The sequence below is a fragment of the Ctenopharyngodon idella genome, chromosome 15, assembly GCF_019924925.1.
Source record: "Ctenopharyngodon idella isolate HZGC_01 chromosome 15, HZGC01, whole genome shotgun sequence".
NCBI lineage: Eukaryota > Metazoa > Chordata > Actinopteri > Cypriniformes > Xenocyprididae > Ctenopharyngodon > Ctenopharyngodon idella.
This window is the reverse complement of record NC_067234.1, coordinates 15,044,153-15,070,240: the sequence shown is the minus strand read 5'-3', so window position 1 is coordinate 15,070,240 and position 26,088 is coordinate 15,044,153. Positions and strand designations below refer to the sequence as shown.

The 26,088-nt window shown below is 36.9% G+C and overlaps 1 protein-coding gene across 6 annotated transcripts in view; it reads right to left on the bottom strand.

The window, feature by feature from the left end:
• The window catches only part of nbeab (neurobeachin b), a 339,752-nt gene that overhangs the window by 213,161 nt on the left and 100,503 nt on the right, over nt 1-26,088 (bottom strand). For all 6 annotated transcript variants that reach the window (XM_051862246.1, XM_051862248.1, XM_051862249.1 and 3 more), the window contains exons 10-18: nt 25,700-25,833; nt 25,246-25,354; nt 23,571-23,723; nt 20,683-20,851; nt 4,374-4,453; nt 3,597-3,659; nt 2,302-2,399; nt 1,753-1,845; nt 265-373 (exon numbers count right to left, since the gene is read on the bottom strand). In XM_051862246.1, coding sequence (XP_051718206.1) covers nt 265-373; nt 1,753-1,845; nt 2,302-2,399; nt 3,597-3,659; nt 4,374-4,453; nt 20,683-20,851; nt 23,571-23,723; nt 25,246-25,354; nt 25,700-25,833 — 1,008 coding nt within the window. The remainder of the gene's footprint in view (nt 1-264; nt 374-1,752; nt 1,846-2,301; nt 2,400-3,596; nt 3,660-4,373; nt 4,454-20,682; nt 20,852-23,570; nt 23,724-25,245; nt 25,355-25,699; nt 25,834-26,088) is intronic.

Sequence of the window (26,088 nt, the reverse complement as noted above, 5' to 3'; positions counted from 1 at the left end):
GTTTTTTTTTAAATTTGAATAAAATGAAAACTAAAAGACTTTCAAATCACATGAGCCAATATTTTATTCATAATAGAACAGATAACATAACAAATGTTTAAATGGAGAAATTTTACAATTTTATGCACAAAATGAGCTCATTTCAAATTTGATGCCTGCTATAGGTCTTGTATCTTGTATATTTTTATATTAAATTGTATATTTTAGCTATAATACTATATGGACCAATCAGCATCCAGAACAGAACAATCTGTTTTATATTACCTCATATAGTGTGTTGTATGTAGTTATCGACAGTGTGTTGGAGTGCAACATCAGTCGCTCCCCAAGAAGTGTGAAGAGACTGTTTGTGTGCATAATTTCCACCTTCCTCCTGTGACAAAACACACACACAAATACAAAAACATATTGCAGTTAAAATGCCAACTTTCATACATCTCACAGCTAATGTCAAGCTAGCAGGAACAGGCCTTGATAGCGACTGAGCTTGGCACCTTTTGCATGGTGTCAGGTACCTTCAGTTTTTCGCACAGAATAACGAAGCAACCACCTCTACGCTCTCATACTGGAAGAGCTGTGACTTTCACAATCACAAACTATCCAGCAGCACATCATGCTGAGGTACTGTCAGGATGCCAAGCCTCCTAAATGCAATCCTGCCCAATAGCAACTACAGACAAATGGGGACTGTACAGTAAAATGACAACCAGGAAAAAGTATGTTTTAAAGTGCCTGTGAGCATGCAGGATGGTAACCACTCAACGATGGATACGCTAATGATGACAAAAAGCAAATGTGGGTTTTATGTGCACTCTAGGCTAACTGCAGTACAAGTTTGCAAATGTCAGTGGGCTTGTAAAGTTCTAAAAACAGCTTGGATGGCCTTTTTATTTTTGTAAGTGTACATTTAAGGGAAACGGTCTTATGCATGCACTTACCCTCACACACACACACACACACACACACACACACACACACACACACACACGCACACACCCTTAATGTAATGGTAATGGTAGAATGCAACGGTAGAAATATATCAAGCAATACAGATTTTCAGTGCCGCAGTACATACTTGCACGACTATCAGTGGGCAGGAATGCTTTACATTATTCATTATTTACATGTAAGGGCGACAAGGACAGATTATGTAATGCAAAAATACAGAGAACCGAGCAGAGTTTAGTTGTTTATGGTTGCCAAGAAATGTCACGTGTGTTTATCAGTTCTGTGGCTCATTCAATCAGAATCAATTCAATCAGAATCAGAAAAAAATACAAAATAGTAATTATATATTATAGTAATTAATTATTTATTATATAATTATATTACAATTAATCAACAATAATTATATAGATATATACTATAACTATAATATAAAAGTACATTTTACTATAATTAAAAAAAAAAAAAAAAAAAAAGCTTTTTGATGACTTCCGTCAAACCACACATCCCTATATACACACTCAGAAATATCAACATACACAATCACACACTCGTAAAAAGAAGAGGCTTATGGGTAGCGTATCTCACTATAGGTACCTTTTTCAACAAAAGCCCTGGAGCCATCTACAGAATATTTCAATTTATCAGAAGAACTTTAAAATTTCATAAACACGTTACTGTTGAGGATTCTGTCCTTATGCAACCACAAATTTCACCTTGTCGGATTCACTTGAGAAAAGATAATGACTCTTGGAAGACTTTGTATGTGAAAGTGACTCTGGAAAAGAGAAGAATGGATGTACTCACTTGTGGCCTAAGTGTTTGAGAAAATATGCCAGAACTTTTAGAGCCTGAACTCGGATGCTTTCACTCTTGGAAGCCAGAAGTTTGTACACCACCCTGGAAATAGATTAAAATAAAATTAAAACCTAAAAAGAATTATTATGAATTAATTCACTAAATATTGTGTTAAAAACAAGAACCAGTGGGAAAGTGCCAAACACTTCATTATTTCAATGCAGATTCTAAAAAAAAATAGAATTTGGCAGGCAATAATAAGTAATACTTGAGAGGAAATGGAATTGTGTAAACCACCATGAAGCTGTTCATCAAAGTCATATCAGTTATTTTGAGCCAAACCCAAAACTTTATCAAATCCATCTATATTTCATTAGCTTGACATACAGGGTGTGAGCTTTATCCCGCTTGTCAGAAAAAAAAATAATAAATATGAAAATATCATTGCAATTCCTATGTCGAGTCTTGTGAATAATTCATGATTGTATCAACTCCATCATGGGAGACAAGATGAAATATAATGAAATTTGACTCTGCGTGGAGTAAGAGGTTTCTTACCGGATGCCGTTCCTCTGGTCAAATGCAGGAATCATGGAGGCAGGGTGCTCAGACATGAGGGCCACAAGCAGCTGAAGAACATCATGGAGGTTCTCATCCTGAATTGAGTTAAGGGCATAAACACACATCCTGCATTTATAGGGGTACTTCACCGCTGACAAAATGGGCTTTCAATTGGCTTTTTTGCTACCTGACTAGACAAAAACAGAGAAAAAAGGCTGTTGTCTTCCCTTTCACCAAATAGGCAGGAAAACTTCAACACCCATAATGCACTGGGCATGTTGCCATCCAAGGCCACTTCTATCAGTCTGCTATGGATACGCTTACCAGAGTCAAATACCGCCTTGCTTTAGTAGGAAATACTTCTTAGCAAACCTTTAGTCATAATGGTGTCGACTTGTATTGTTCCTGGGTGCAAGAATTCAAAGAGTAAACGTTTAGCAGGAGTGAGTTACTTGCGTTTTCCAGCGCGTTTCTGTATTCGATTGCGTTGTGAGCATTTGCAGCGCGTTTCTGTATTAGTTTGCATTGTGAGTATTTGCGGCGCGTTTCTGTATTCGGTTGCGTTGTGAGTATTTGCGGCGCGTTTCTGTATTCGGTTGCATTGTGAGTATTTGCGGCGTGTTTCTGTATTCGGTTGTGTTGTGAGTATTTGCAGCGCGTTTCTGTTACCCCAAACTTTTGAATGGTAGCCTGTGCTGGACACTTGTTGGGTGACTTTCCTTCACTACTCAGTCCATATTAACCATTTAAGAAAATATCTTATATTTTTTTAGTTTAGTTATCTACAAAAAAAATACACACATATACACAATTTTTATTTAACTACAATACTAATTTCATGCATTTAAGCAAAAGCCTTACTGTACATTTTTTTTGTTTGATTTACAGTAGGTTTTTTTGTTTTTTATTCATAATTATTTATACAAAAAATTATACAGTAATATACAATATATACAAAATTACTTTTTTTTTTTGCGCTCAAATGAAAAAAATGATTCAAAATGTGGGTATATGATTTCTTATTACTTATTCTCAGTCAGGGCTCAGGAAATCAGATATTAGCCTGAAGCTAGATGTTCGGAAATGTGTGTAGTCTCTTACTATAATCGATGTCAAAATAACTAAAGATTAAGTTCAATAGGAAGTCATTGAGTTAATGATTTGAAATTTTGACAGTCAAAACGTAATTTATGGAGTGTAAAATTGGGCCCATTTAAGAACCTGAAAGAACAGGAAATCTGCTAAAACAGATATATGTCAGAAATATGTACAGTTATAAGGAAAAGACTCACCTCATGCATGGTCAGCAGGTAGTTGAGAATACTTTGAAGCTCATCTTCTTTAACACCTCGGTCCTGACGAATGAAAAAAGAAAAAAATACGATAAAATGCTGAGTGGTGCTACTTTTGCAAGATGCTGTTGTTTAACACCCAACAGCACTTAGAAGCTGCTACTCCCATCAACATGCTGACAAACTATGAAATATAAACAGAACGAAGAAATAAAGCACAAAATAACAATGAGTTAAAATTCAGTGAGGCTGTTTGTGTTTGCTGAAATTAATGTTCACAGCAAATTTGGGTCCTGACTTTTACAAGCTGTCTCTTATTATTAGGAAAGCAGCATGAACTGTCTGGTTGGAGTGGTGCTGATGAATGCACACGTTTCCCATTACTGCGAGAGCACAGGCAGCTTGAGAGCTAATTGTTGTTTGCTTGTGCCTTGGCCACCTGACAGATTTCTTGATATGTTAGCACTGGTCTGAACAAGTGTACACTTTTCGTACGGTCCTGATAGAAAATTGCAAACAGCTGGGGCTGGTGAATGAGAACAAAAACCTGCCAAAGCAACAGCCCTAGAGCTGTTGTTCTCTATACTTTGATAAATCAATACAGGCACAAAACTACAATTAAACTGACTTTAGGTATTATTTTAACCTGAAAAATTATATGACTGTATAAGGGAAAGTTTACATCTCAGGTCCTTTAAGTTGGTCAGGTCCTGGATGGATGGATGGATGGATATGCTACATATTATCCAGTTATACAATACATGACATGATGCTTACCTTCAGTATGAGCTGTTTGAGGAACAGCAGCATGAAGGCTCTGAGGGAGGTGATCTCTTTCTGCAAGGGCCGAGGACCGTCTGTGAACACAGGAGTCACAGAGGAACTGTTACAACAAAACGCACTACATCTCAAAAATGTCATGTTTAATGTTTCACAGATACTGGCATTAAATTCATAGTGAGAGTGTCAAAGAGTGTCTCGCTATCAGTCAGTTGAGAATCATGACATGGACAGCGGCTTCTGCCAGCCGACAAGAGCGTTACAGAGGTCAAGAAGAAAAGTTAAGCCTTTATTAACTCCAGGCGGGAAGACAGCGAGAGCTCAACAGGCCATTTCAGTAAAATCTTTGGTCACCCTGATTTGCGAAGTAAGACTTGTTCCTGGATCAACATAAGTTGTTGAAAAAATTTAGTTCTCACCCTATCCCAAAACCTATCCCTAAAAAACGTATCCCTAAAATCAGAGGGAAATGTTAAGTGAATAACACTGATTTTGAAGCACCTAGGTTGGAAGCATAAACTCGACATAAATTGTAAAACTGTCCTTTAAATCTGATTGGTTGAATGGAATGTTGATCCAGGAACATGATGTACTTGATAAAATGACGTTCAGACTCATCCTTCAAGAGTTCCTTTTTAGTACTTTGTGTGTGTGTGACAGATTTTCACTTGCTGTTTTACTAGGAATGGCCTGAGCATAAAAAGAAGAACAAACTGATTAGCTGTCATATTCACAGATTCATCTCAGAAGGTCTGATCACCACCAATCATTTGTTACCACACCGTCTGAAATGATCAACTCTGCTTCATTCAAGATGTCTCTTTCTCTATTCATTTGACAGCAGAGACCAGCAATTAAAAAAAAGAAAAAAGAAAAAGTGACATGTCTTTAAATGTTTCATTCTTCAAGAATTGTAAAGCATAATCATATAAGCAGCTGGAGCTGTTTTTCCATTTACAGATCCATTTCCAAAAACATATCAGCATCCCCAGTTTTTATCTCACTACATATTCCTGAATAAATTGAGGCAGTCCTCTTACTCATGATAAAATTCATTCAAACAATCACTGAATATTAAAGTAAATATTAAATTAATTCATTGGATAAACACATTAAATGATACATGTTACATGATATAAAACTACTAAAGTTTTTCTTTTGTTTCCTATGGAAGCTTGTTTCCGCCACAATAATTGCGACTTTTTTTATCTCACAACTGCAAGATATAAACTCACAATTGAGAGTTAGAATTGCGATATATAAAATCAATATTATGAGTTATAAAGTCAGAATTGCTAGATATAAACTTGCAATTCTGACTTTTTTTCTCGCAAATGCAAGTTTATATCACAATTCTGACATTTTTCTCGCAATTGTGAGTTCATATCTCGCAATTTTGACTTATTTTCTCAAAAAGTCCAATTCTGAGGGGGAAAAAATTACTTGAAAAATTACTAGAATTGCGTGTTTATATCTCACAACTGACCCTTAATTCGCCAGGAGTTTGATTGACAGGTGATCTAACCAATCATAACGCCGAATCCGCCATTTTGTCCGACAAAGCAGTCAGGGGAGTTAGCAGATTAACGTAAGTGGACTTGAACTTGAAGAATGGTGTGTACTGACGTCTTTCCGGGACTGAAACATTCCTTATGATGTTCATTCATGCTTATTTGATGCTATAAATTAACTAGTAGGAAGAGGTGATCGGTTCACGAGCCGCTTGGACTGAGGCGCTACAGTGATCTGTCACGACACATTAAAGAGCCACAAATCGGTATTTATTGTTTAAATTTCTTTAAAAATTACAAAATTTGAGACTTTGTTTCATATCAAAAGTAACCTGCTCTGTCTTATCTGTCGACACGTTGTCAGTGTCCTCTTTGATCCGCGATGGATTTTTTCACTTCGTGAGAACATGATGTGCAGCGAGAGATTGCCATGGCTTGTCGGACGTAGCAACAGTAACTAATAGGGGCGGGTCTTTGCGAACGGTCAATTCTGACTTTATAGCACTCAATTGCGAGTCCGAATTGCAAGTTTATATCACACAATTCTAAAAAAAAATTCAGAATTGTGAGTTTATATCATTCAACTATGGAGAAAAAATGCCAGAATTGTGAGATAAAAAGTTGCAATTACCCTTTTTATTTTTTATTCAGTGGCGGAAACAAGCTTCCATAGTTTTCATCCTAGTTTCTGTCTTTTGACAAAAGTGTGCTTTAAAGTTCAACATTTTTTAAAATCTTATTTTTACAATTGTAAGCAGACAACTATATGCAAAATGACACACACACACACAAAAAAAAAAACAAAAAAAAAAAAACATACCTATAACACAACAAACTTTCAACCAAAAAGTTTTCATTTTTAATACTGTATAAATGTATTAATTTAAAAATGTATTAGACAGGTGAGATTAGCAATGTTCTGAAACATCTTAAAAAGCTCCTAAAATAATATACGAATATAAGTATTGTCACATAATGAGTATACAGAATACTGTATATACTGTATTCTCATTTGCATAAGATGCATTTGAGTGAGCTAATCAACACTCTAGTAGTTAATTAGCTCAGTTTACCAGTGTTCAGCTCTTTCAGCTCAAGCGGGTTTTAGTTATTGTCATGATGCATCTTTTTTGCATTGTATTTGTTTTCAAAGACAAAATGACCTTTAACATTTTCATCAATTATTAAATTGATGAGATTAGCATCACTTTTATTAAACAGATTATCCAGTTTAGTTTAAGAGTCTGCAATTGATTGTCCACTGTCCTAATCCTGTGATCGTTTTTAAAGAAAGCACTTTTTAAAGTGAGATCATGTTCATCTACCCATCTACGATGACTGATTATACAGTGTGCATTTTTCTCTAAATATTTGATCATTTTGTCTCTCTAAAAGAGAACAAAAAAAAAAAAAAAAATACAATAAAATAAACAATATAAATTATTCCCCAGCCCACATTAATCTGAACAGCCATTACAGTATTAAATCTAATATTAAACACGTCATTTCATTAGTAAACGTCAGAATCTGTAGTCTAAGAGACTTTGGAGCAACTGGGCGTAGATTGGTTTATTTCCAAGTTTATCTCCAAATTGGGGGAAAAATGTATTTTTAATTAATTTGCCTGTCTACTGGATCTCATTAGAAGATCAAAGTCATGATTCAAGCAAAACTAAACAGATCAATAGAATGACTGATATCTCTTTTACTTAATAACACTTCTTCCTGTACCATTTAATTGATTGTGAATATGAACACTCCCTGCAAACACTGTCTCTTATTTGTAAAGAGTAATGAATCTGGCATGGTGTCAAACAGATAATCAATGCATATGTACTCTCCCAGTCCCCCTACGCAGTGCACTATCCTTAAGATCGGCTCAAACAGCAGTATATGTGAAAGCTCCTTATCAAAATGGATCTGTAGGACATATACAGAAGTGAAATTAAAAACGATCCCTTCAGAGGGTGTAAATATTAATGCAAGCCACAGTAAATATACTGTAATTGGGTCTGGAGTCAAACTACGGCTTATCTTCTGAAGCCAGGAAAATGGAAAAACGAAGCCAAAAGAGGAATTTATTCAGCCCCTGGAGTTTTACTACACAAAAGCTTTCACACAGCAGAACTGGACTTGGGTTTTGACCAGCAAAACATTAACAAAGGTGATTAACCGTGTGTGTGCTTGAGCAATTAAACGCCAAAACAGACTCTATGCAAGTAAATGAATGCTGTCTCAAATCTGTCATAATACAACATAAATGAGTTTTGCATTTCTCAAGACTGCCACAGGGGGTGCTATAGTGAGTATTAACGGGTGCATCTAAATTAACTCCCTAGCTTCCTAGGTCGTGAACCAGTATATCGTGTACACAAATTCAGGCACTGGTAAGGACAGTAAGAACCCTGGCTCAATACACATTGGGACACTGATGACTATATTTCCAGCGACAAGGTGCAGTGTGTAAATTTTAGTGAGGCTGTGAAATGCTCAGTCCACCGCTCACCCCTCCCTTTCGAAGCACATAGAGAAGCTACGGAGGCCGACACAGGACAAAGATGTCGTCGTCTGAAACAGCAGAGAGTAGCCAGTCAAGCAATGAGGTTTCTTCTTACTTCTCACAAAGAACAGTCTCTACTTCTGATTAACCAGACAACTACTACTACTTCTTCTTCTTTTTCGTGCATATTCAACGTAGTGACAATGCAAGCTGCCTCTAAAAACACCAAAGACGAAGAAGAACAACATAGTGATAAAATGCACTCTGTAGAGCAGTTTGTCCTTTTAGGGCTACTGTAGAAACATGCAGGCGCAAAATGGCGACTTAACATGTAAAGGGACCCGCGGTGTATGAGATAGAAATGGCTCATTCTAAGGTAATAAAAACATAATGGTTCATTATGTAAGGTCTTTATACTCCACTGAAAACATAGTTGTTGTATTTCTGTCAATAGATCCCCCTAAAATTTACACACTGCACCTTTAAAGGGTTAGTTCACCCAAAAATGAAATTTCTGTCATTAATTACTCACCCTCATGTCATTTCACACCTGTAAGACCTTTGTTCATCTTCAGAACACAAATTAATATATTTTTGATTAAATCCAAGAGGTTTTTTTTTTTTTTATCTCCCATAGAAAGCAATGAAATGACCACATTCAAGGTCCAGAAAAGTAGAAAAGACATTGTTAAAATAGTCAATGTGACTACAGTGATTCAACCTTAATGTTATGAAGCGACGAGAATACGTTTTGTGCTCAAAAACAAAACAAAAATACCAACTTTATTCAACAATTCAAAAACCATCAGTGGTTCCCAAAGTGGGGGTCGCAAGATGACTTCCAGAAATAAAAAAAAAAATAAAATAAAAAATGTCCTTCCCCTCAACCATGACTCCTGAGGTGATTACGACAGATTAACGACATACTAGCAAACAACATCAGTTGCAGCAGGTCAGTTTACAGCACATTCAGACATGTGCACGTAGGTCATTCTTTAGGCTTTAAGCTTTGGATATTAATTTTGTCGAAATGAAACATTGGTTAATATCGACCAAAGACAACGCAGGCAGAGGAGAGCGGAGAAGCACCGCTGCAATGCCTTTGCAGTACATATGCGTACATATGCCGCGTTTGCAGTGCGCAACTGATCTGTGGCTGTAGGTCATCACAAACACAACATTTACTTATTTTTATTTCAAATCCAAAAGTTGTTACTGAACATGGCTTGTCAGTATTGCGATTTTCTTTCTATACACTGTATTTCATAGATGCCACGTTTACACGCACTACATTTAAATGTTTTATTCAGTTCATTACATCATATATAGTAATACTTTATATTTATATATTACGTTGCCCACGCACGTGGCAAAACATTTAAACATAAGCTTCATGTTAAAATCACAAACATTTTAAATTAAAACTTAAAATAGACAAAAACAGGCGACTCTCGTCATTTCTTTCCTTTTAAATCTTTTTACAAGAAATCCCACAGGTCATAAACAACTATCCATTATGTCTCCTTGCTCACCTAAATGCCAGGTAAGGTGCCATTTTCCTTGCTTTACCCGAGGCAAAAAAAGCCACGTGTTGACTGTGTAACAGAGACTTTAAATTATATGCATCTACGGTGACATTACTAGTTTTCCGCGTCAATACATGTTTATTTTAATGCGAACAATGCGCTATCGTTTTAATTCAGCGCAGTGCAGCACAGCAAAAATAGACTGTGCATAAATGATCGCTGCACTGCTGCAGACGTACCGCTCCTGGAACGCACTGCCGGACCACATCCGCGTGCAGTGTGAACGCTCTAATCCGTTAATATGAGCACAGAAAAAAATATGCACCGCATACGCAAACAGAGTATGTGTGAAACAGGCGCTAGTGCGTGTGCGCACAAAGGTGTATACTTTCACCACCTCCGAGGATAGTGGGGGTCGCGAGTCATTGGCATCGTTATTTTGGGGGTCGTGGGCTGAAAAGTTTGGGAACCCCTGTTCTACATCGGAACGCCGACTCTGTATTGGCCGGCTCCTGTGTCAGCATCACACGCATGCGTTGTGCTGCTCACGTGAACAACGTTGGCGAATACTGAACCAGCATTCGGACGTAAACATGGAAGCGCTGCACTGCGTCAGCTGCGTAGGAGACTGACAGAGTAGAGAAGAAATTGTTGAATAAAGTCCTTATTTTTGTTTTGTTTTTGCACACAAAAAGTATTCTTGTCACTTAATAACATTAAGGTTGAACCCCTGTAGTCACATTGACTATTTTACTGATGTCTTTACTACCTTTCTGGCCCTTGAATGTGGTAATTTTGTTGCATTCTATGGGAGATCAAAAATATCTTAATTTACGATGGTTTTGCGGGTTTTTGGGTGAACTAACCCTTTAATTAAATAATGGTTGGCATTTTAAAAAACATCTATTGTTATGTGTAGTGAGTTGGCTTATGTGATTTGCAGATGTTGCAGTTTTGCGCTTTAGAACTTCTGTTAAGGGAACATAGTGAGCTTTGATGCTCCCTGGTTTTCACAGTGCATTGTGGGACTTTTTAGGGAGTGAACGTTTCAGTGCACTGGAAGAATTTTGCAACTGAGACAGCACTTAAAATGGCCGACTCCCTGATTGTGCCATGACTACTGAACTAGGGAGCTGATTGAAACGCACCCACTATAAACGGTCTCCTTCTACATGTTGTTTCTCCTTCAGGTCAATCCCAGCTAACAGGGAACATTAGCTAACATTCTGGCAAGGTTCTCTCAAAGTTATGAACAAATGTTGTTGTTTTTTTTTTTTTTTCCAGTAGCATTAACAGACTGTTCGTTTAAAGTTATACAGTCTTTAATAATGTTCTCAAAACGTAAGCACAAAAAACGTTCATGGAGCTTTTTTTTCTAAAATGTTTTATTTGGATGTTAGTCTAACATTTTTCAATCTAACATTCCCATAATATTAGAAAAATGATAAAATGTAATGTTTCCTTAAAGGGAACCCCTGGTGTTAAGACTTGTATGGCTTAATATAATGTAAATGATGTTTCTTACTGAAATATGTAGTAGAAAACCCATGAAAGATTTAGGTTATTTAAAAAATCCATGACATATTTGGACAATGGGCGGCGCCATTTTGTTTGTGTTCTATGTCGGTGACGTCAAATGGTTGCACTCACTGAGCTACTGACACTGTCATATTGCTATTTTTAATGCAACAACTCGGAATATAATATACGATGCCACATGTTTTGGTTGTAATTTTCAGTCGATGAGCCACAAGAGAAGCGATGTAAGTCTTTACTGCTTTACTAGCGATAAGAAGAAGAGAAAAGAATGGGAAGTTGTGAAGAATGTGGACGAATAAAAGATCCGCGTTTTTGTTCTCTTCACAAGCCCTGGTGCCTTTGAGGCTTTTAGAAGACCACAGCTGAAAGAGCTTACAGTTGGTGATGGATATAAGTGAATGCTTTAACCAAATGCTGCGCCTGTCGTGGAGACTGACGAAGGTAAGCCTATAACACATCTCGACTGAGACAGACTGCCTCAAAGCTCGTGTGCGCTGTGATGAACAAGATATCTGTGATCTGATAAAACAGCAGCATCTTCTCAGCATATTTAACTGTGTGTATGCATTCAGAAGATTTTAACATGTCAATCATACAACAGTAGTTCGAATAGCCACAGAGACATTGCACGTCTTTAATGCTTTCATCCTCACTAATGTTGCTCTCTGGCTCGAAATTGAAAAGGCTGATCGTGTTTTAAAAGGAACCCTGCAGATATTAAGACATTTATGCGTTACAAGATTACCGTTGCACCAAAACATACAGATAAAAAGCCTCAGTCATCAGGGCTAAAGTGAAGAGAGCAAAGACGCAGTTAGGAAGTTTTATTCGTCCACATTCTGCACAACTTCCTATTCTTTTCTCCTCTTATCGCTAGCAAAGCAGTAAAGACTTACATCGCTTCTCTTGTGGCTCATCGACTGAAAATTACAACCAAAAGCTGCACAATGTGGCATCGTATGTTATATTCTGAGTTGTGTTGCGTTAAAAATAGCAATAGGACAGTGTCAGTAGCTCACCGAGAGCAACCATTTGACGTCATCGACATAGAACGCAAACAAAATGCCGCCGCCCATTGTCCAAATATGTCATGGATTTTTTAAATAACGTAAATCTTTCATGGGTTTTCTACTACATATTTCAGTAAGAGACATCATTTACGTTATATTAAGCCATACAAGTCTTAACACCAGGGGTTCCCTTTAATGCTTGGATACTAAGAAAACATGAACATTCAGAGAACATTCACAAATAACATTTTCATAACTTAATGGGAACATTAGCAAAAAGTTCTTAGAACATATTTTAGTTAGCTGGGATTGCATTTTGAAGAGAATCTTGCACAGCTAGTTAGTCAATATGTCAACATGTTTATAACTAGCTACCTGAACAACAACAGATCCACTCTAATATCACAGACATCTATCACTGCTCTATCACTGGTTTGAGTACTGAGGTTTCTTACTGCCAATTTAAATGCAAGAACTAAAGTTATGCACAACAGGACTTTTCGCTTGTGTGCTTGATGTTTCTTGAGGGAGTCTTTCTATGTCTCTCAAGACACTGGTGAGGAAAGACTGTCTGTGCTATTGAAAACAATGAGCAGGAGTGATGCATGACTTTAATTTGTGAAGTCTTGCTTGCTTTTAGAGAGATAGAGAGAGTGTGTGTGCGTGAGAGAAAGGTTTGCGGTTAGCTGATGTTGCTCCAGTGTAAAACAGAAGTCTTTGTTGCAGTAATTGAACACTTCATTATGTTATACTGCTTTCTCTATAACCCAACCCTTTGTGGAAAAAGACAAAAAGGACTGCAGCGTTTGACAAATGAAGAATAAATCAATGCAGACCGCCACAGAGAATTACCTACTTGGCAAGTCAGAGACAAATTCTTTTACATACTTTAGGAGAGCCCCTCTTCACCTGGTGTGACTGTGAAACGTATTTGAGTGTTTCTTTGTGTCGCAGAGGTTTGAGGTTCATGATGGTATAGTAATCGCAGCACCAGCTGCTTTTCAAGATAAGAATACTCCATCTTCTACACTTATGGGTGTATGTGTGTACAGTGTGTTACGTTCTTCAGATATTCATTTGGTTTTTATCACATCTGTGCTGTTTTACGTGAGCCTGAAGAAAAAGTACTTAATTATCCAAGTCACAGCAAATCCGATATCACAAATACTGATACTGAGTTTCTCCAAAGATCTATCCATGATTTAAAGTAATATTCTAGACTGAATGCAAAGATGTATGTAAATATACATAAGAAAATAGAGATTCATTTTCAAAAATATATATTTTTTTATTCTATGTATTCACTTCCGAACAATTTAGTGCATCCTTGCAATACAGATATATATATATATATATATATATATATATATATATATATATATATATATATATATAGATAGATAGATATGATCAGAAGTGATATTACAGACATTTACATTGTTATAATGTTAAATTTCTATTTTAAATAAACTGTTCTTTTCTTTCACAGTTTCATTTGATCAAAGAATCCTTACAAATTTACCATTTCCAAAAACAAATGAACAAACAGCACAACTGTTCAATGTTGATAATAATAATAATGTTTCTTGAGCAGCAAGATTAGCATATTAGAGTGATTTCTGAAGGATCATGTGACACTGAAGACTGGAGTAATGATGCTGACAATTCAGCTTTGCCTTCACAAGAATAAATGACATATTAAAATGTATTAAAATAGAGAACAGGTGTTTTAAATTTTGATAACATTTCACAATATTACTGTTTTGAATGTATTTTTGATTGAATAAATGCAGCCTTAGTGAGCACACTGTAAGAAACCCCAAACTTCTGATATATACTGCCACAGATGTTGACAGAGGTTCATTTGTATTAACTTACTCAGAACGTTCTTTTCAGGGTAAAAACAAAAGAATGATTCTGGCACATGAACTTTTAAAAAAAATATTCACATAACATTATTAACTCTCTGTCTGGAAGAGTGATATACCACTTGGCTTCCACATCCATAGACAGCATGAGACAATTTTAATTGCTGTAAGGGTCTTTCCAGTGCCTGGCTGTCTCAAAAACAGCATTGCCACTGAACAATAGAAATAAAAAAGTGAGATTGGGCACTTATTTCAAAACAAAACACAGCATATTTGGCGCGACCCATGCTCACCCGCCATCTCCACTCACACTCCACCCCCGCACCAGCCAACCGCAGCGATCTGAATCTGTTTTTGTGTGTAAACGAAACAAGGCTCATGGGTCAACAACACAAAAAAAAGCTTCAGCAAAATCAGTAATCCAAACCACTAGGCTAAGTTACTCTAAAAAATAATGAATCACTAGCTATTAATTACGTCTTCAGCAGTTTAATTAGATTATTGTTCTAATTACTATAAAAAGTACAGCATTACTAATTACTTTATAAATCTCATATTAACCTCGACCAGTTCAGCAATACAAGGACAGACACGAAACTGCTCTTTTAATACTATTAAATTCGATTTAATTCTATAATATAATAATATAAAACTGCATACACTGTTCCTGAATTAACCAAAGTATTTAAAGGGAGAAGGTTAAATTAACAATTTAACCAACTAACCTAAATGTATCCTATAGATATACACCTATGAGCCAAAACATTATGACCACCTGCCTAATATGCTGTTGGTCCTCTGCGTGTTGCCAAAACAGTGCCAAGACCCCTGAAGATGTGCTGTGGTATCTGGCACCAAGACGTTAGCAGCAGATCCTTCAAGTCCTGTAGGTTTACGAGGTGAATTGAACTTGTTGGTCCAGCACATCCCACAGAGGCTCAATTGAAATCTGGCAAATTTGGAGGCCAGGGCAACACCTTGAACTCTTCATCATCTTCCTCAAATCATTCTTGAACAATGTGTGCAGTGTGGCAGGGTGCATTATCCTGCTGAAAGAGGCCACTTCCACCAGGGAACATCACTGTCATGAAGGTGGTATGTGTCAAATTTACGTCCACATGAATTGCTGGGAAATCCCAGGAGAACATTGTTCAGAGCATCACACTCCTGCCACCAGCTTGTCGTCGTCCCACAGTGCATCCTGGTGCCATCACCTCCTTAGGTGAATGGCACACATCTATGGCCACCCATGTGATGTAAAAGAAAACGAAACTCATTAGACCAGACGAACTTCTTCCACTGCTCCATGTGCACATTGTAGGCACTTTTGACAGTGTCATTATAGGTGCTCTGATTGGTCTGTGGCTACACAGCCCCATACGCAGCAGAGTATGTTGTGACCAGTGTTGGGGGTAATTCACTACAAGTAACGCAAGTTATGTAATCAGATTACTTTTTTCAAGTAACTAGTAAAGTAACGCATTACTTTTAAATTTAAGACAAAATATTTGCGTTACCTTTTCAAATAAGTAATGCAAGTTACTTTGTTTTCCCATTTATTGACTGACAGCTCTCCTGTCGCCAAGTTGAAAGAAATCGGGAGTAAGTGAAGAGGAGTTGTTTGCAATGTGTAAACATGATGGTAATTCTAGACTAGTTCTAGACTAAATGTGAGCATTTACTCATTTACTTGTCCTACATCATATTCTTCTGTATTCTAGAATGGCAGCACAGCTGAAAGGCTTGTTTGTTTGAACTGCGCCCTCTACTGTACAGGCATGAATTTGCATTTCCTTCAGCCTGAGGCTTGTTCATTTCACTATTAGTGTGAAAGGGCCTTTACATTTGGCAAAAAATAGAACTTTTTTGTTGTTATAAAAACAAACAAACAAACAACCAAGCCCAAAAAGTAACGAAAAAGTAACACAAAAGTAATGTAACGCATTAGTAACGCATTAGTAACGCAATTGTAATGCATTACTTTTAAAAGTAACTTTCCCCAACACTGGTTGTGACACATTCCTCCCATAACCATCATTAAAATTTTGTGTGACTTGAGCCACAGTAGACCTTCTGTTGGCTTGGACCAGATGGGATAGCCTTTGTTGCCCTCGTGCATCGATGAGCCTTGGGCGCCCAACACACTGTTGCCAGTTTGTGGTTTTGTCCCTCTTCGGACCAAATTCTCACCACTGCTGACAAGCAGTAACCCCACTTCAGAGATACTCTGACACAGTCGCCTTGCCATAACAATTTAAAATATTTCCTGCATCCAACATGTAGATTATGAGATTGTTTGCTTACCATGTAATCTACCCAGACCTTAATATGTGGCCTTGTTAGGAGACGATCAACGATATTCACTTCACCTGTGACTGGTCATAATGTTTTGGCCCATCAGTGTATATGAGATTAATCAAATATATACACTGTATGCTGTATATACTGTAAATTACTTTAGAATGTCAGAAAATCTAAGTCACATTGTGAGTACAGTGTTTTTGTAACAGTGCATGAAAACGTCATCAAAATTATTATTATTAACATCAAAATTATATATAAAGTATATATAAAGTGTAATTTTGCAACTAAAATGTAATTGTCAACTAAAATGAGATGCAGTTTAGTCACAACAAAAATAATGAAACAATTGACTAAATTTAAAGGATATTTTGGTCAAAAGACAAAACTTTCAAGCGGTGGAAAAAAATGAACACTGAATGTTTAAAAGTAGCTATGTATGCTGACGATATAAAATCATTTGTGCTAACCACTAATATATAAACTCTTTACTCTTTGTTTAATGCAAATTCATACTCTGCCCAGAAACCAAAAGATTGCATGACCTTTCAGGAGCAGAATAAAAAGGAATAATTGAGCACAATAATATTTCTCAGTGCTAGCACACTGTGTTTCTGAAATCCCTCTAATCTGTCTGTCAAGACACTGAACAGCATCATGCTCTCTAACACAAATTCCTATATATATAGTACAGTCAATTTATCAATGTAAAACACTCTCACAAGGCAATTTTTGCTTCTCTGTGTTTTAACAAACAACAAAATTGTTCTAAAATAGTCGAGAGCATAGAACATACCCCCTGACCTCAAAATGACTGATTCATTCAAAGAATATTCGTGAATTATTCAGAGGACATGAGACTCTAAAAGATTCTAGCTGTAGGTGCTTTCAAATTCAGCGGGAAATCTTTGCAGAGAGGACAGTGGAAGCGAGCTCTGGCATGAGAAAAAGGGAGACAAAACAGAATAGAGGAAAGGAAAAAGAAAGAGTCTGTACCTGAAATTGTGTTAGACAGTTAGACAGGAAAGAGTAGAAAGAAAGTGCTATGGTACAGTTAAAAGTCATGATCTATTTAAAAAGACTGTAAAGGGGGGTAAAAGATGAAAAGAAAAGCATATTTGTAACCATGAAAGGCTAGTTGGGAGCTGCCCAGGTTGAGCCATGTCAAATTCAGACGGCTAGTTCTAGTGTTTCACAATGTGGGTTATTACTCCGCTGTGTTTTTTGCTACCTCTATAGAGAGTGTTTAAAACATATTTGAAAGGGTGGGAAAGAGAAATTGTTCCAAATTTCAGAGAAAGTATGGGTAGACACAAAGCTAGGTTTATTCAAAAATACTGCTCCTCATCAGGAGGTGACAGCAGCCATACAGACACTTTTAGACAAAGTGAGATAGAATGCAGGTGACAGTGTTGAGCTACATTAAAATTCACTCTCAGAAACTGCAGACTGTTTATTAGACCAGGGTGAATTTGGTGCTGGTGTCCCTACTATAGGGTTCTTTATTTTATCTTGATTTCATAAAAAATTTTTGCTCTGTTAGCAAAATGTATAGTCTAAAACCCTGATTTATTTAATTTACTTATTTTCAAGCAATAAATATTACTTTAGTACTAAAAAAAATTACAAATAATAATAATACAATGTAATAATAATAATACAATCAAATTATGCTTGCAAGTAAAAATAAGTGTATGGAAGTAAAATATATGTTTGACCATTTTTTCGTGCAACAATTTTGGTCACAGGTTGAAATGGCAAATTTTTAAAAATAAATAAAAATAAAATTGTGAAATACCTATATGAAATAAAAGAGAAGCGCAGATGGTCATGAAATATTTTGAATGCTTAATATCTGGGCGCGTCTGCGACTCCGAGTCATGCAATGTGGAACGGAGGTGTAAAGAGTACCTGAAAACCATAGTAAAAGTACAGATACCTTACAGTGAAAATGACTCCATTACAAGTTACAAGTCACCAATTCCAATATCACTTGAGTAAAAGTCTTAGAGTATCTGATTTTAACAGTACTGAAGGATTTTACTCATACTGAATGTAGGCTGTGGTTCTCAACGCCTAAGAGACATGCCGGTGAAAAAGAAACAATTGATTTGTTGCTGATTTTCTAAAGTCAAAATAAAACTGAACACCTCAAAACTGCAATAAATCAAGGTCGACACAACATGCTCTTGAACATCTACAAACTCTCAAGTCTCAGTTAAGCTCAAGTGCACAAAAAGGCCATTATCCTTCAAAAAGGTATCTTCAATATAGCGGATAAATCAAATAATGTTAAGTAAAATTAACTAGTCAAAGCCTTCTTGCACTGGATGTACTGGTTTCGGCCTCATCACCGGCTGCAGTCATGTCCTCATCTAATAAATCAAACACCCGCGATTCAGCCACTACCTGCTAATGCACTCGCATTCACGTAAAGTAACTTTGTTGACAAGTTTGGGTGAGTAAAATGCACAAGATATATTACTGTACCTTTAATGCCCTGTAGATGGCAGTATCGCTTCTTTATAGCAGAAACAAACTGCTGCAGAAAAAGTTAGGTGCCATGCAAAATGTAATGTGTAACTGCATTGCTCATCACAAATGTATTGGAGTAAAAAGTACATTTATTCGTTCAAAAATGTAGTCAAGTAGAGAGTAAAAGTTGCCAATATCTTTGATACTCAGTACAACTACAAAGTAGCCAAAAAGATACTTAAAGGGTTAGTTCACCCAAAAATGAAAATTATTTCGTTAATTACTCTCCCTCATGTTGTTCCACACCTGTAAGACCTTCGTTCATCTTCAGAACACAAATTAAGATATTTTTGATAAAATCCGATGGCTCAGTGAGGCCTCCATTGACAGCAAGATAATTAACACTTTCAGATGCCCAGAAAGCTACTAAAGACGTATTTAAAACAGTTCATGTGACTACAGTGGTTCAACCTTAATGTTATGAAGTGACGAGAATACTTTTTGTGCGGCAAAAAAACAAAATAACAACTTTATTCAACGATATCTAGTGATGGGCGATTTCAAAACACTGCTTCATTAAGCTTCGAAGCTTTACGAATCTTTTGTTTCGAATCAGTGATTCAAATCAGTGTATCAAACTGCCAAAGTCACATGAACTACTGAAATTTCGAAACACTTCAAAACAAAAGTTTTGTAAAGCTTCGAAGCTTCATGAAGCAGGGTTTTGAAATCACCCAACACTAGATATTGTTGTATAAAGTCGTTATTTAGTTTTTTTGGCGCACAAAAAGTATTCTCGTCGCTTCATAACATTAAGGTTGAACCACTGTAGTCACATTAACTGTTTTAAATATGTCTTTAGTAGCTTTCTGGGCATCTGAAAGTGTAAATTAACTTGCTGTCAATGGAGGCCTCATTGGATTTTATCAAAAATATCTTAAGTTGTGTTCTGAAAATGAAGTGAAAGTGAAAGTCTCACAGGTGTGAAACAACATGAAAGTGAGTAATTAATGACAGAATTTTCATTTTTGGGTGAACTAACCCTTTAAGTACAGTAACTACATTTACTCAAATACTTTACTCCACTGGTGTGGAATGTGTTTTGACTGGAAATTACATCGCCGATGACCTACAGCCAATGAGAGCGCAAGATGCAGGGCGAGGGAAAGTTCAGGGGCAGGAGTCAAAGACAAAACATCAGCAAGCAACCATTCTCTCTTTCATATTCTCTTTTTTCTTTTTCACAGCAAATCAGCGCACAGACAACTTGGATCGCAAGCTTCTTGCTGGCTACCGATTTTAACAGGAATAAATCCAGTCTCGCACAAGAACTCCCGTCTTATTTCATATATCACTTCGCGCGTGTGTTTGGTTGTGAAACGCAGTTTGTAGACCAGACAGAGCTGTTGGTGGTTCTTCAAAATGAATTGTTGTGTAATATGTCACCGATCTGTCATGTAATGTGCACACAACAGCAGCTAAATGGTACCCCAGACCCCTCGTGTAGTGTGAGAAGAACAGCGATACGACAACATTAAAAACTGTGCAATGTGTAAGTGTGTGTATGTGTACAGACCCAGGCCTTTGGGTGTGATGCCGCTGGTGTGCGCAGGGTTCACAGCCCAGTAATAGTACTTCAGTATGTGCATAATCTGCAGCACGGTCCCCACTCGACGGATGGTGTTGTAGATGGTTGCCGTGCCAATGAACTCCGCCGAAAGGTATGTGTACAGCGAGAGCTGCACCTGAACAACACAAACACAGATACGCGGTTACAAAAAGTTACAGCTGCCTTTGGTAAGAATACAAAACTCTGATTACTTTTCATCATCCTTCTGTTGTTTCTAAACTGCATCCCAAGTTCCCTCATTAAAATTCTGTTCTCGTTGGATTTCCATGGGAGCTACACCTCTGGCATGGCTAACTGCAGCAAAACAGCAGATACGGTGAATATTTCTGAGCCCAATGTCAAAAGGTACTGTGGTTCGTTTGTGAGCAGTAGGTCAGGCCTGACTAGTGATGGTGCTGCAGAAGAACCTTGGAGGACAAAAAACGCTGATGAAAGTACATAACTCATCCAATTAAAGGCCACTCATGCAGGCAGACTGGGCTCTCCAGCGAGGCCGGGCAGGGATGATGGGAAGGAGCGGAGGGAGGATAAAAAAACATGATGCAAGTACATGAACTCTTCTGGCCTGAGGAGAAAACGCTGCTGCTGCTTCTGAGAGGCTGAACTTCAGCTCCGATCATTATCCTGAACTCCCTCCTCACTCTCTCTCTGACTCTCTCCATCTTGAATTTTCTGTCTCTTTCTTTCACTTCCTCTCTTTCCGTTTTATGAATCCTGCTGTTTTACTTCTTTACACTTTTCTCAGTCCTTCAGTCTGTTTTCTTTTCCTATTAATCGATCTAGCCATGTTTACTTTTCTCCTTCCTATTTTGTTTTAATCTCTTTTTCTCTTCCTTCTTTCCTTCTATTTTTCTTTAGCATCTAGCATTTTCTTTTTTTTTTTTCTTTTTTTTTTTTTCATCTTTATTTTATCTGTTTGGTTTAACTATTTTCTTACCTTCTATTACTTTCTTGTCATTCTGTTTTTTTTTTACTTTCTGTATTTTCTTCCTTCCTACCTTCCCTTTTTCTATTCTCCTTTTTCTTACTTCCATCATTCATCCATCCATTTTCTCCTTTCTTTCTTGCTTTTAGTTTTTTTGCTCACTTCCTTTTTCCTTCACCCTCTCTCTAGCTGATTTTTCTTCTTTTTTTATTTCTTTTTTTACTTCTTCCCTTTTTCTTTCTTTTCCCCTTTCTTTTATCTGTTTGGTTTAACTTTTTTCTTACCTTCCATTACTTCCTTTCTTTTATCATTGTTTTATTTTTTTCATTTTCTGCATTTTCTTCCTTCCTACCTTCCCTTTTCCATTCTTTTTCCTTCCTTCCATCGTTCATCTATCCATTTTTCTCCTTTCTTTTTTGCTTCTATTTTTTTTTTTTTTTTACATTTTTGTTCACTTCTTCCTCCACCCACTTTCTTTCTTTTTCTTTCTTTTTCTTTCTTTCTTTCTTTCCTTACTTTCCTTTTTCTTTCTTTTCCCATTTTTTTCTGTTTAGTTTAACTTTTTTCTTACATTCCATTACTTTCTTTTATCATTCTGTTTTTCCATTTTCTGGATTTTCTTCCTTCTTACCTTCTCTTTTTCCATTCCTTTCTTTTTTCTTCCTTTCATTATTCATTATTCATTTTTCTCCTTTCTTTCTTCCTTCTATTTTCTTGTTCACTTCCTTCTTCCTTCCTCCCTTCCTTCACCCCTTCCTTCCTTCTTCCTCCACCCCTTCCTTCCTTGTCTAAAAAAGAATTGTTGTTAATACAATGAAGGTGATTGATTTAATCAACAGAAACTCAAAATATTATGTTATCTGAACTACATTAATTATCTAAGTTGATTTGACAAAAGAAAAAATGTTTTTTTAGTGTTTCTTTCTTTTTCTTTCTTTCTTTCTTTCTTTCTTTCTTTCTTCTAGCCATCCTTCCTTCCCCACTTATTATCTCTTTAGAGAGCGAGAGAGAGAGAGAACTCCCACTATCTCTCTCCTTTTGGAGTCATGGCAAGCTTCCAGTGACCAAAGGTCTTTGTTTTGATCCTGTTTGTGTTTTCATATCTCCTTTATTTATTCATGACAGTCAGCAGCAGTGCAGAAACTGAAGTGAGCAATACATATTAGCAGCACAGAGTCTTGCCTCTTTTAGAAACGCCTCATCCTCTCCTTCATGGGTCATAACAAAGCAGGGTCACATTTTAATTTTTAAGCTTGAACTTCACTCTAAATTTACCAACCATCTGTGACAATACAAACACTGAATTGTAAAATATCACTTTTCTTCATGGCTGTGACATTTTGGCAGGTGACAAGGTGAATGAGGTGGCAGACTGTGAAGTTGTTACTGATAAAAGAAAAAATCTAATGAAAAAGAAAAGCAGCAGTTTAGGAGTAGTGAGCAATTTCAATATAGAGCTTTTTTTGAAGTGTCATCTGCTTTTTAGATGATATGCAACTCATTATCAAGAGAGATGGATATTAAAGTCATTTAAATGTATTCAATAAGAAGGTATTGAAAAAAATATATAAATAAAAAAAAAAACAATAGGATGGGTCTTGATTTTATGCATTAGAAATTGATGAAATTGTATTAATACCAGTGGAGGAGAAGGGTTCAAAAAATTAAGAGAAATCTTTGATTTCAGCTGAAAAGAAAAATGTTTCAGACACAGTCCAACTTAACTTGAATTTGTTGTTATGATGTGAACACTTGAGAGATAACTCTCTGCCTTATGGTTACTTCAGCAAATATCACCGTGCGCTCATCTGACCAGGTCACTACAGTCTCCATGACACCAGTGCCCATCACAGTGTACTCAGATGCTCCTAACTGCAGTATCTTCTGGAAAAGACATGACCTTGCTCACCTTTGCGGGTATGTGGATCCAAATAGCCGCATTAAACAGGATATGGTCACAGAGTTGTTTGAGGAGAGGTGCACCGTGGGTAAGGCCGTCCAGGTATTTGGCAAAAGACAGGAACTGCTCCAGAACGGCCCTGGTGATGTGCACCCGTGATGACTGAGAAACAATTGAGAGATTTGTGTTAGATTACCAAACCAACCTCTGATTGTCAGTTTCCTTATAAAATAAATGAACAAACCAATATCTTAATCCTGAAGCCATAGTATGACTTTGTAGCTAAACAAGGACATTAACTTTGTAGAGACTTTCGGTGTTATTAGTCTCAGCTGGCACCGGAGGTCCAGACAGGTGTGTGGTGTGAGACAGGAGCGAGTATAAACGAGACACAAACAGATGGCTGGCTACGTGTGAATGGGACGTCAGGCAGTGGGATCACTCAGGTGCCGTCTAGCTCAGATTTACAGCTGCTGCTGTTAAATGACGAAGTGAGGCTTTTACTCAAGTGCCAACTTTAGATGGAGCCAAGGGTACATTGGGACTATGAAATAAGGACAGCTATGAATAAGTAAAGATAGCGAGAGGAAAAAAGAATAATGACACTGGGATAATTTGTGTCATCGCAATAAATGCACGGACAGGGAAGAATACAATAGCGCCATTGAACTGGCATTCGCCGAGGAAATGCTGAAATGCGCATTTGTCATTCATCAACCATAATGTGCCGTTTCTCCTCCGTCCTAGCAAGTGAACTGTGTGCGTGTTTTTTTATTCAGCTCGTACTTACAAAATCTTGAGTCAATTGAGGTCATGACAATTCCTTCTGAAAGAACAAATCTTAATACTTTTATAACCATTTAAAGAAAGGAGAAATTCACTGAGAGCTTTATGCATTGAGAAAAAGCACAATTTGTCAATTACACATCAAAATTCCTTGGAGTTTTGTAGTTTAAAGGTGAAGCACTGAGTTCTGTAGGTAAAGCGCTTTGAGTACCCAGCAAAGAGCTATATAAATGTAAGGAATTATTATTATTATTAAGTATGTATTATTGACAGCTAGCAGGTGAAATGGGGAGTGCAGTACAGACTCGACGCTCACGCGGGTTGCCAGATTGGAGGATCGAGCGCAAATGACAATGTAAAGCAATGAGCCTTACACTGTAAGCTGATCAGCTAGTGTATTTTTATTGTTTGCAAATTAAAAATCTGCGATCTCTGAACTAGTTCGTTTCGGTGGCTTCCATGGCTACAATACGTTGTGTTTTCCGCCAACTGGCAACCCAGAATGTCGAAATACTATTGGGTAAATTGGCAGTGGGCGGGGTCACACTGACCAAAACAAAAACAGACATTCCGACCCGGAATTTTCAAAGTAGAATGACTGACTGTAGCATTGTTTTTTGGAGAAACAAGTATTTGAAATTAGCGTGTTTACTAACCAGTATTAAAACACCTTCTCCTATCCAGATTAATGTGCAACTATAAGACTTTTGTATGCTTATTTCCCCAAAGAGTCTAACCAATGCTCTTAGCCGTGGAACTACCGTTTTGTCTGAACAATGAATTGGGAAAACAGTTATTTTTGCAATTCCGTTTTGGTACAAAAATCACAGACTTCAGCTTTAACCAATCTAAATTATATGTTGGGAAATGAAAAAACAAAAGAAAACAGTCACATTACCTTTTCCAGGAGGTACCCAATCACCAAGAAACCCTTCCCACCAAGCATCTGCTCTTGCATTGCCACTGAGCTCTTGAGAAGCTCCATCAGGAAGGCCAGAAGAGTTGAACTGCACCAAAACATCTCATTACACAACTATATTTGGTAACCGCTGCTGAAAGACTTGTCAACCAAATATTAATGGAAAGAATGAAAGTTGAAAACATTTACAGTGGTGCTATTCAATATTTTTGTGGAAACTATACATTTTCTTCAGGATTCTTTGATGAATAGAACAGAAGAAAGAACAGCAATTATTTGAAATAGAACTATTTTGTAGCATTATAAATGTCTTTACTGTCACTTTTGATCAATGTAAGGCATTCTTGCTAAATAAAATAATTTCATTAAAAAAAAAAAAAAAAAAAAAAAATCTTACTGACCCCAAACTTTTGGTAGACATAATATTACTTACCACACTGTGGTTTCCACCTGGCTTTCATTGTGCTGATGGAAATCCAGCTGTGCAAAGAGAGGAAACAGCACCTGGATGCCGCCAATGGAGTGAATGGCACTATGAATGGAGTGCGTAACGATGGCCTTAACATCCTTATAGAAACAGAAGGGGGAAAAAAAAAATCACATGGATTAAAAAGTAGAGATCGATGTATTCAGTGAATAACTTTTTTTTGCCATTGTTGAAAGTACGACTCACATTAACCACTGACTAATCTCTGCGAAAATATGTTCCTCCAAACAATTAACACTGAATGGCAAACACTGACATTATCTCATGGTGTTAGCTAAACAACGCAGTATCTGATTAACATTTACTGACATTACTAACCATTATGCAGTTTATTA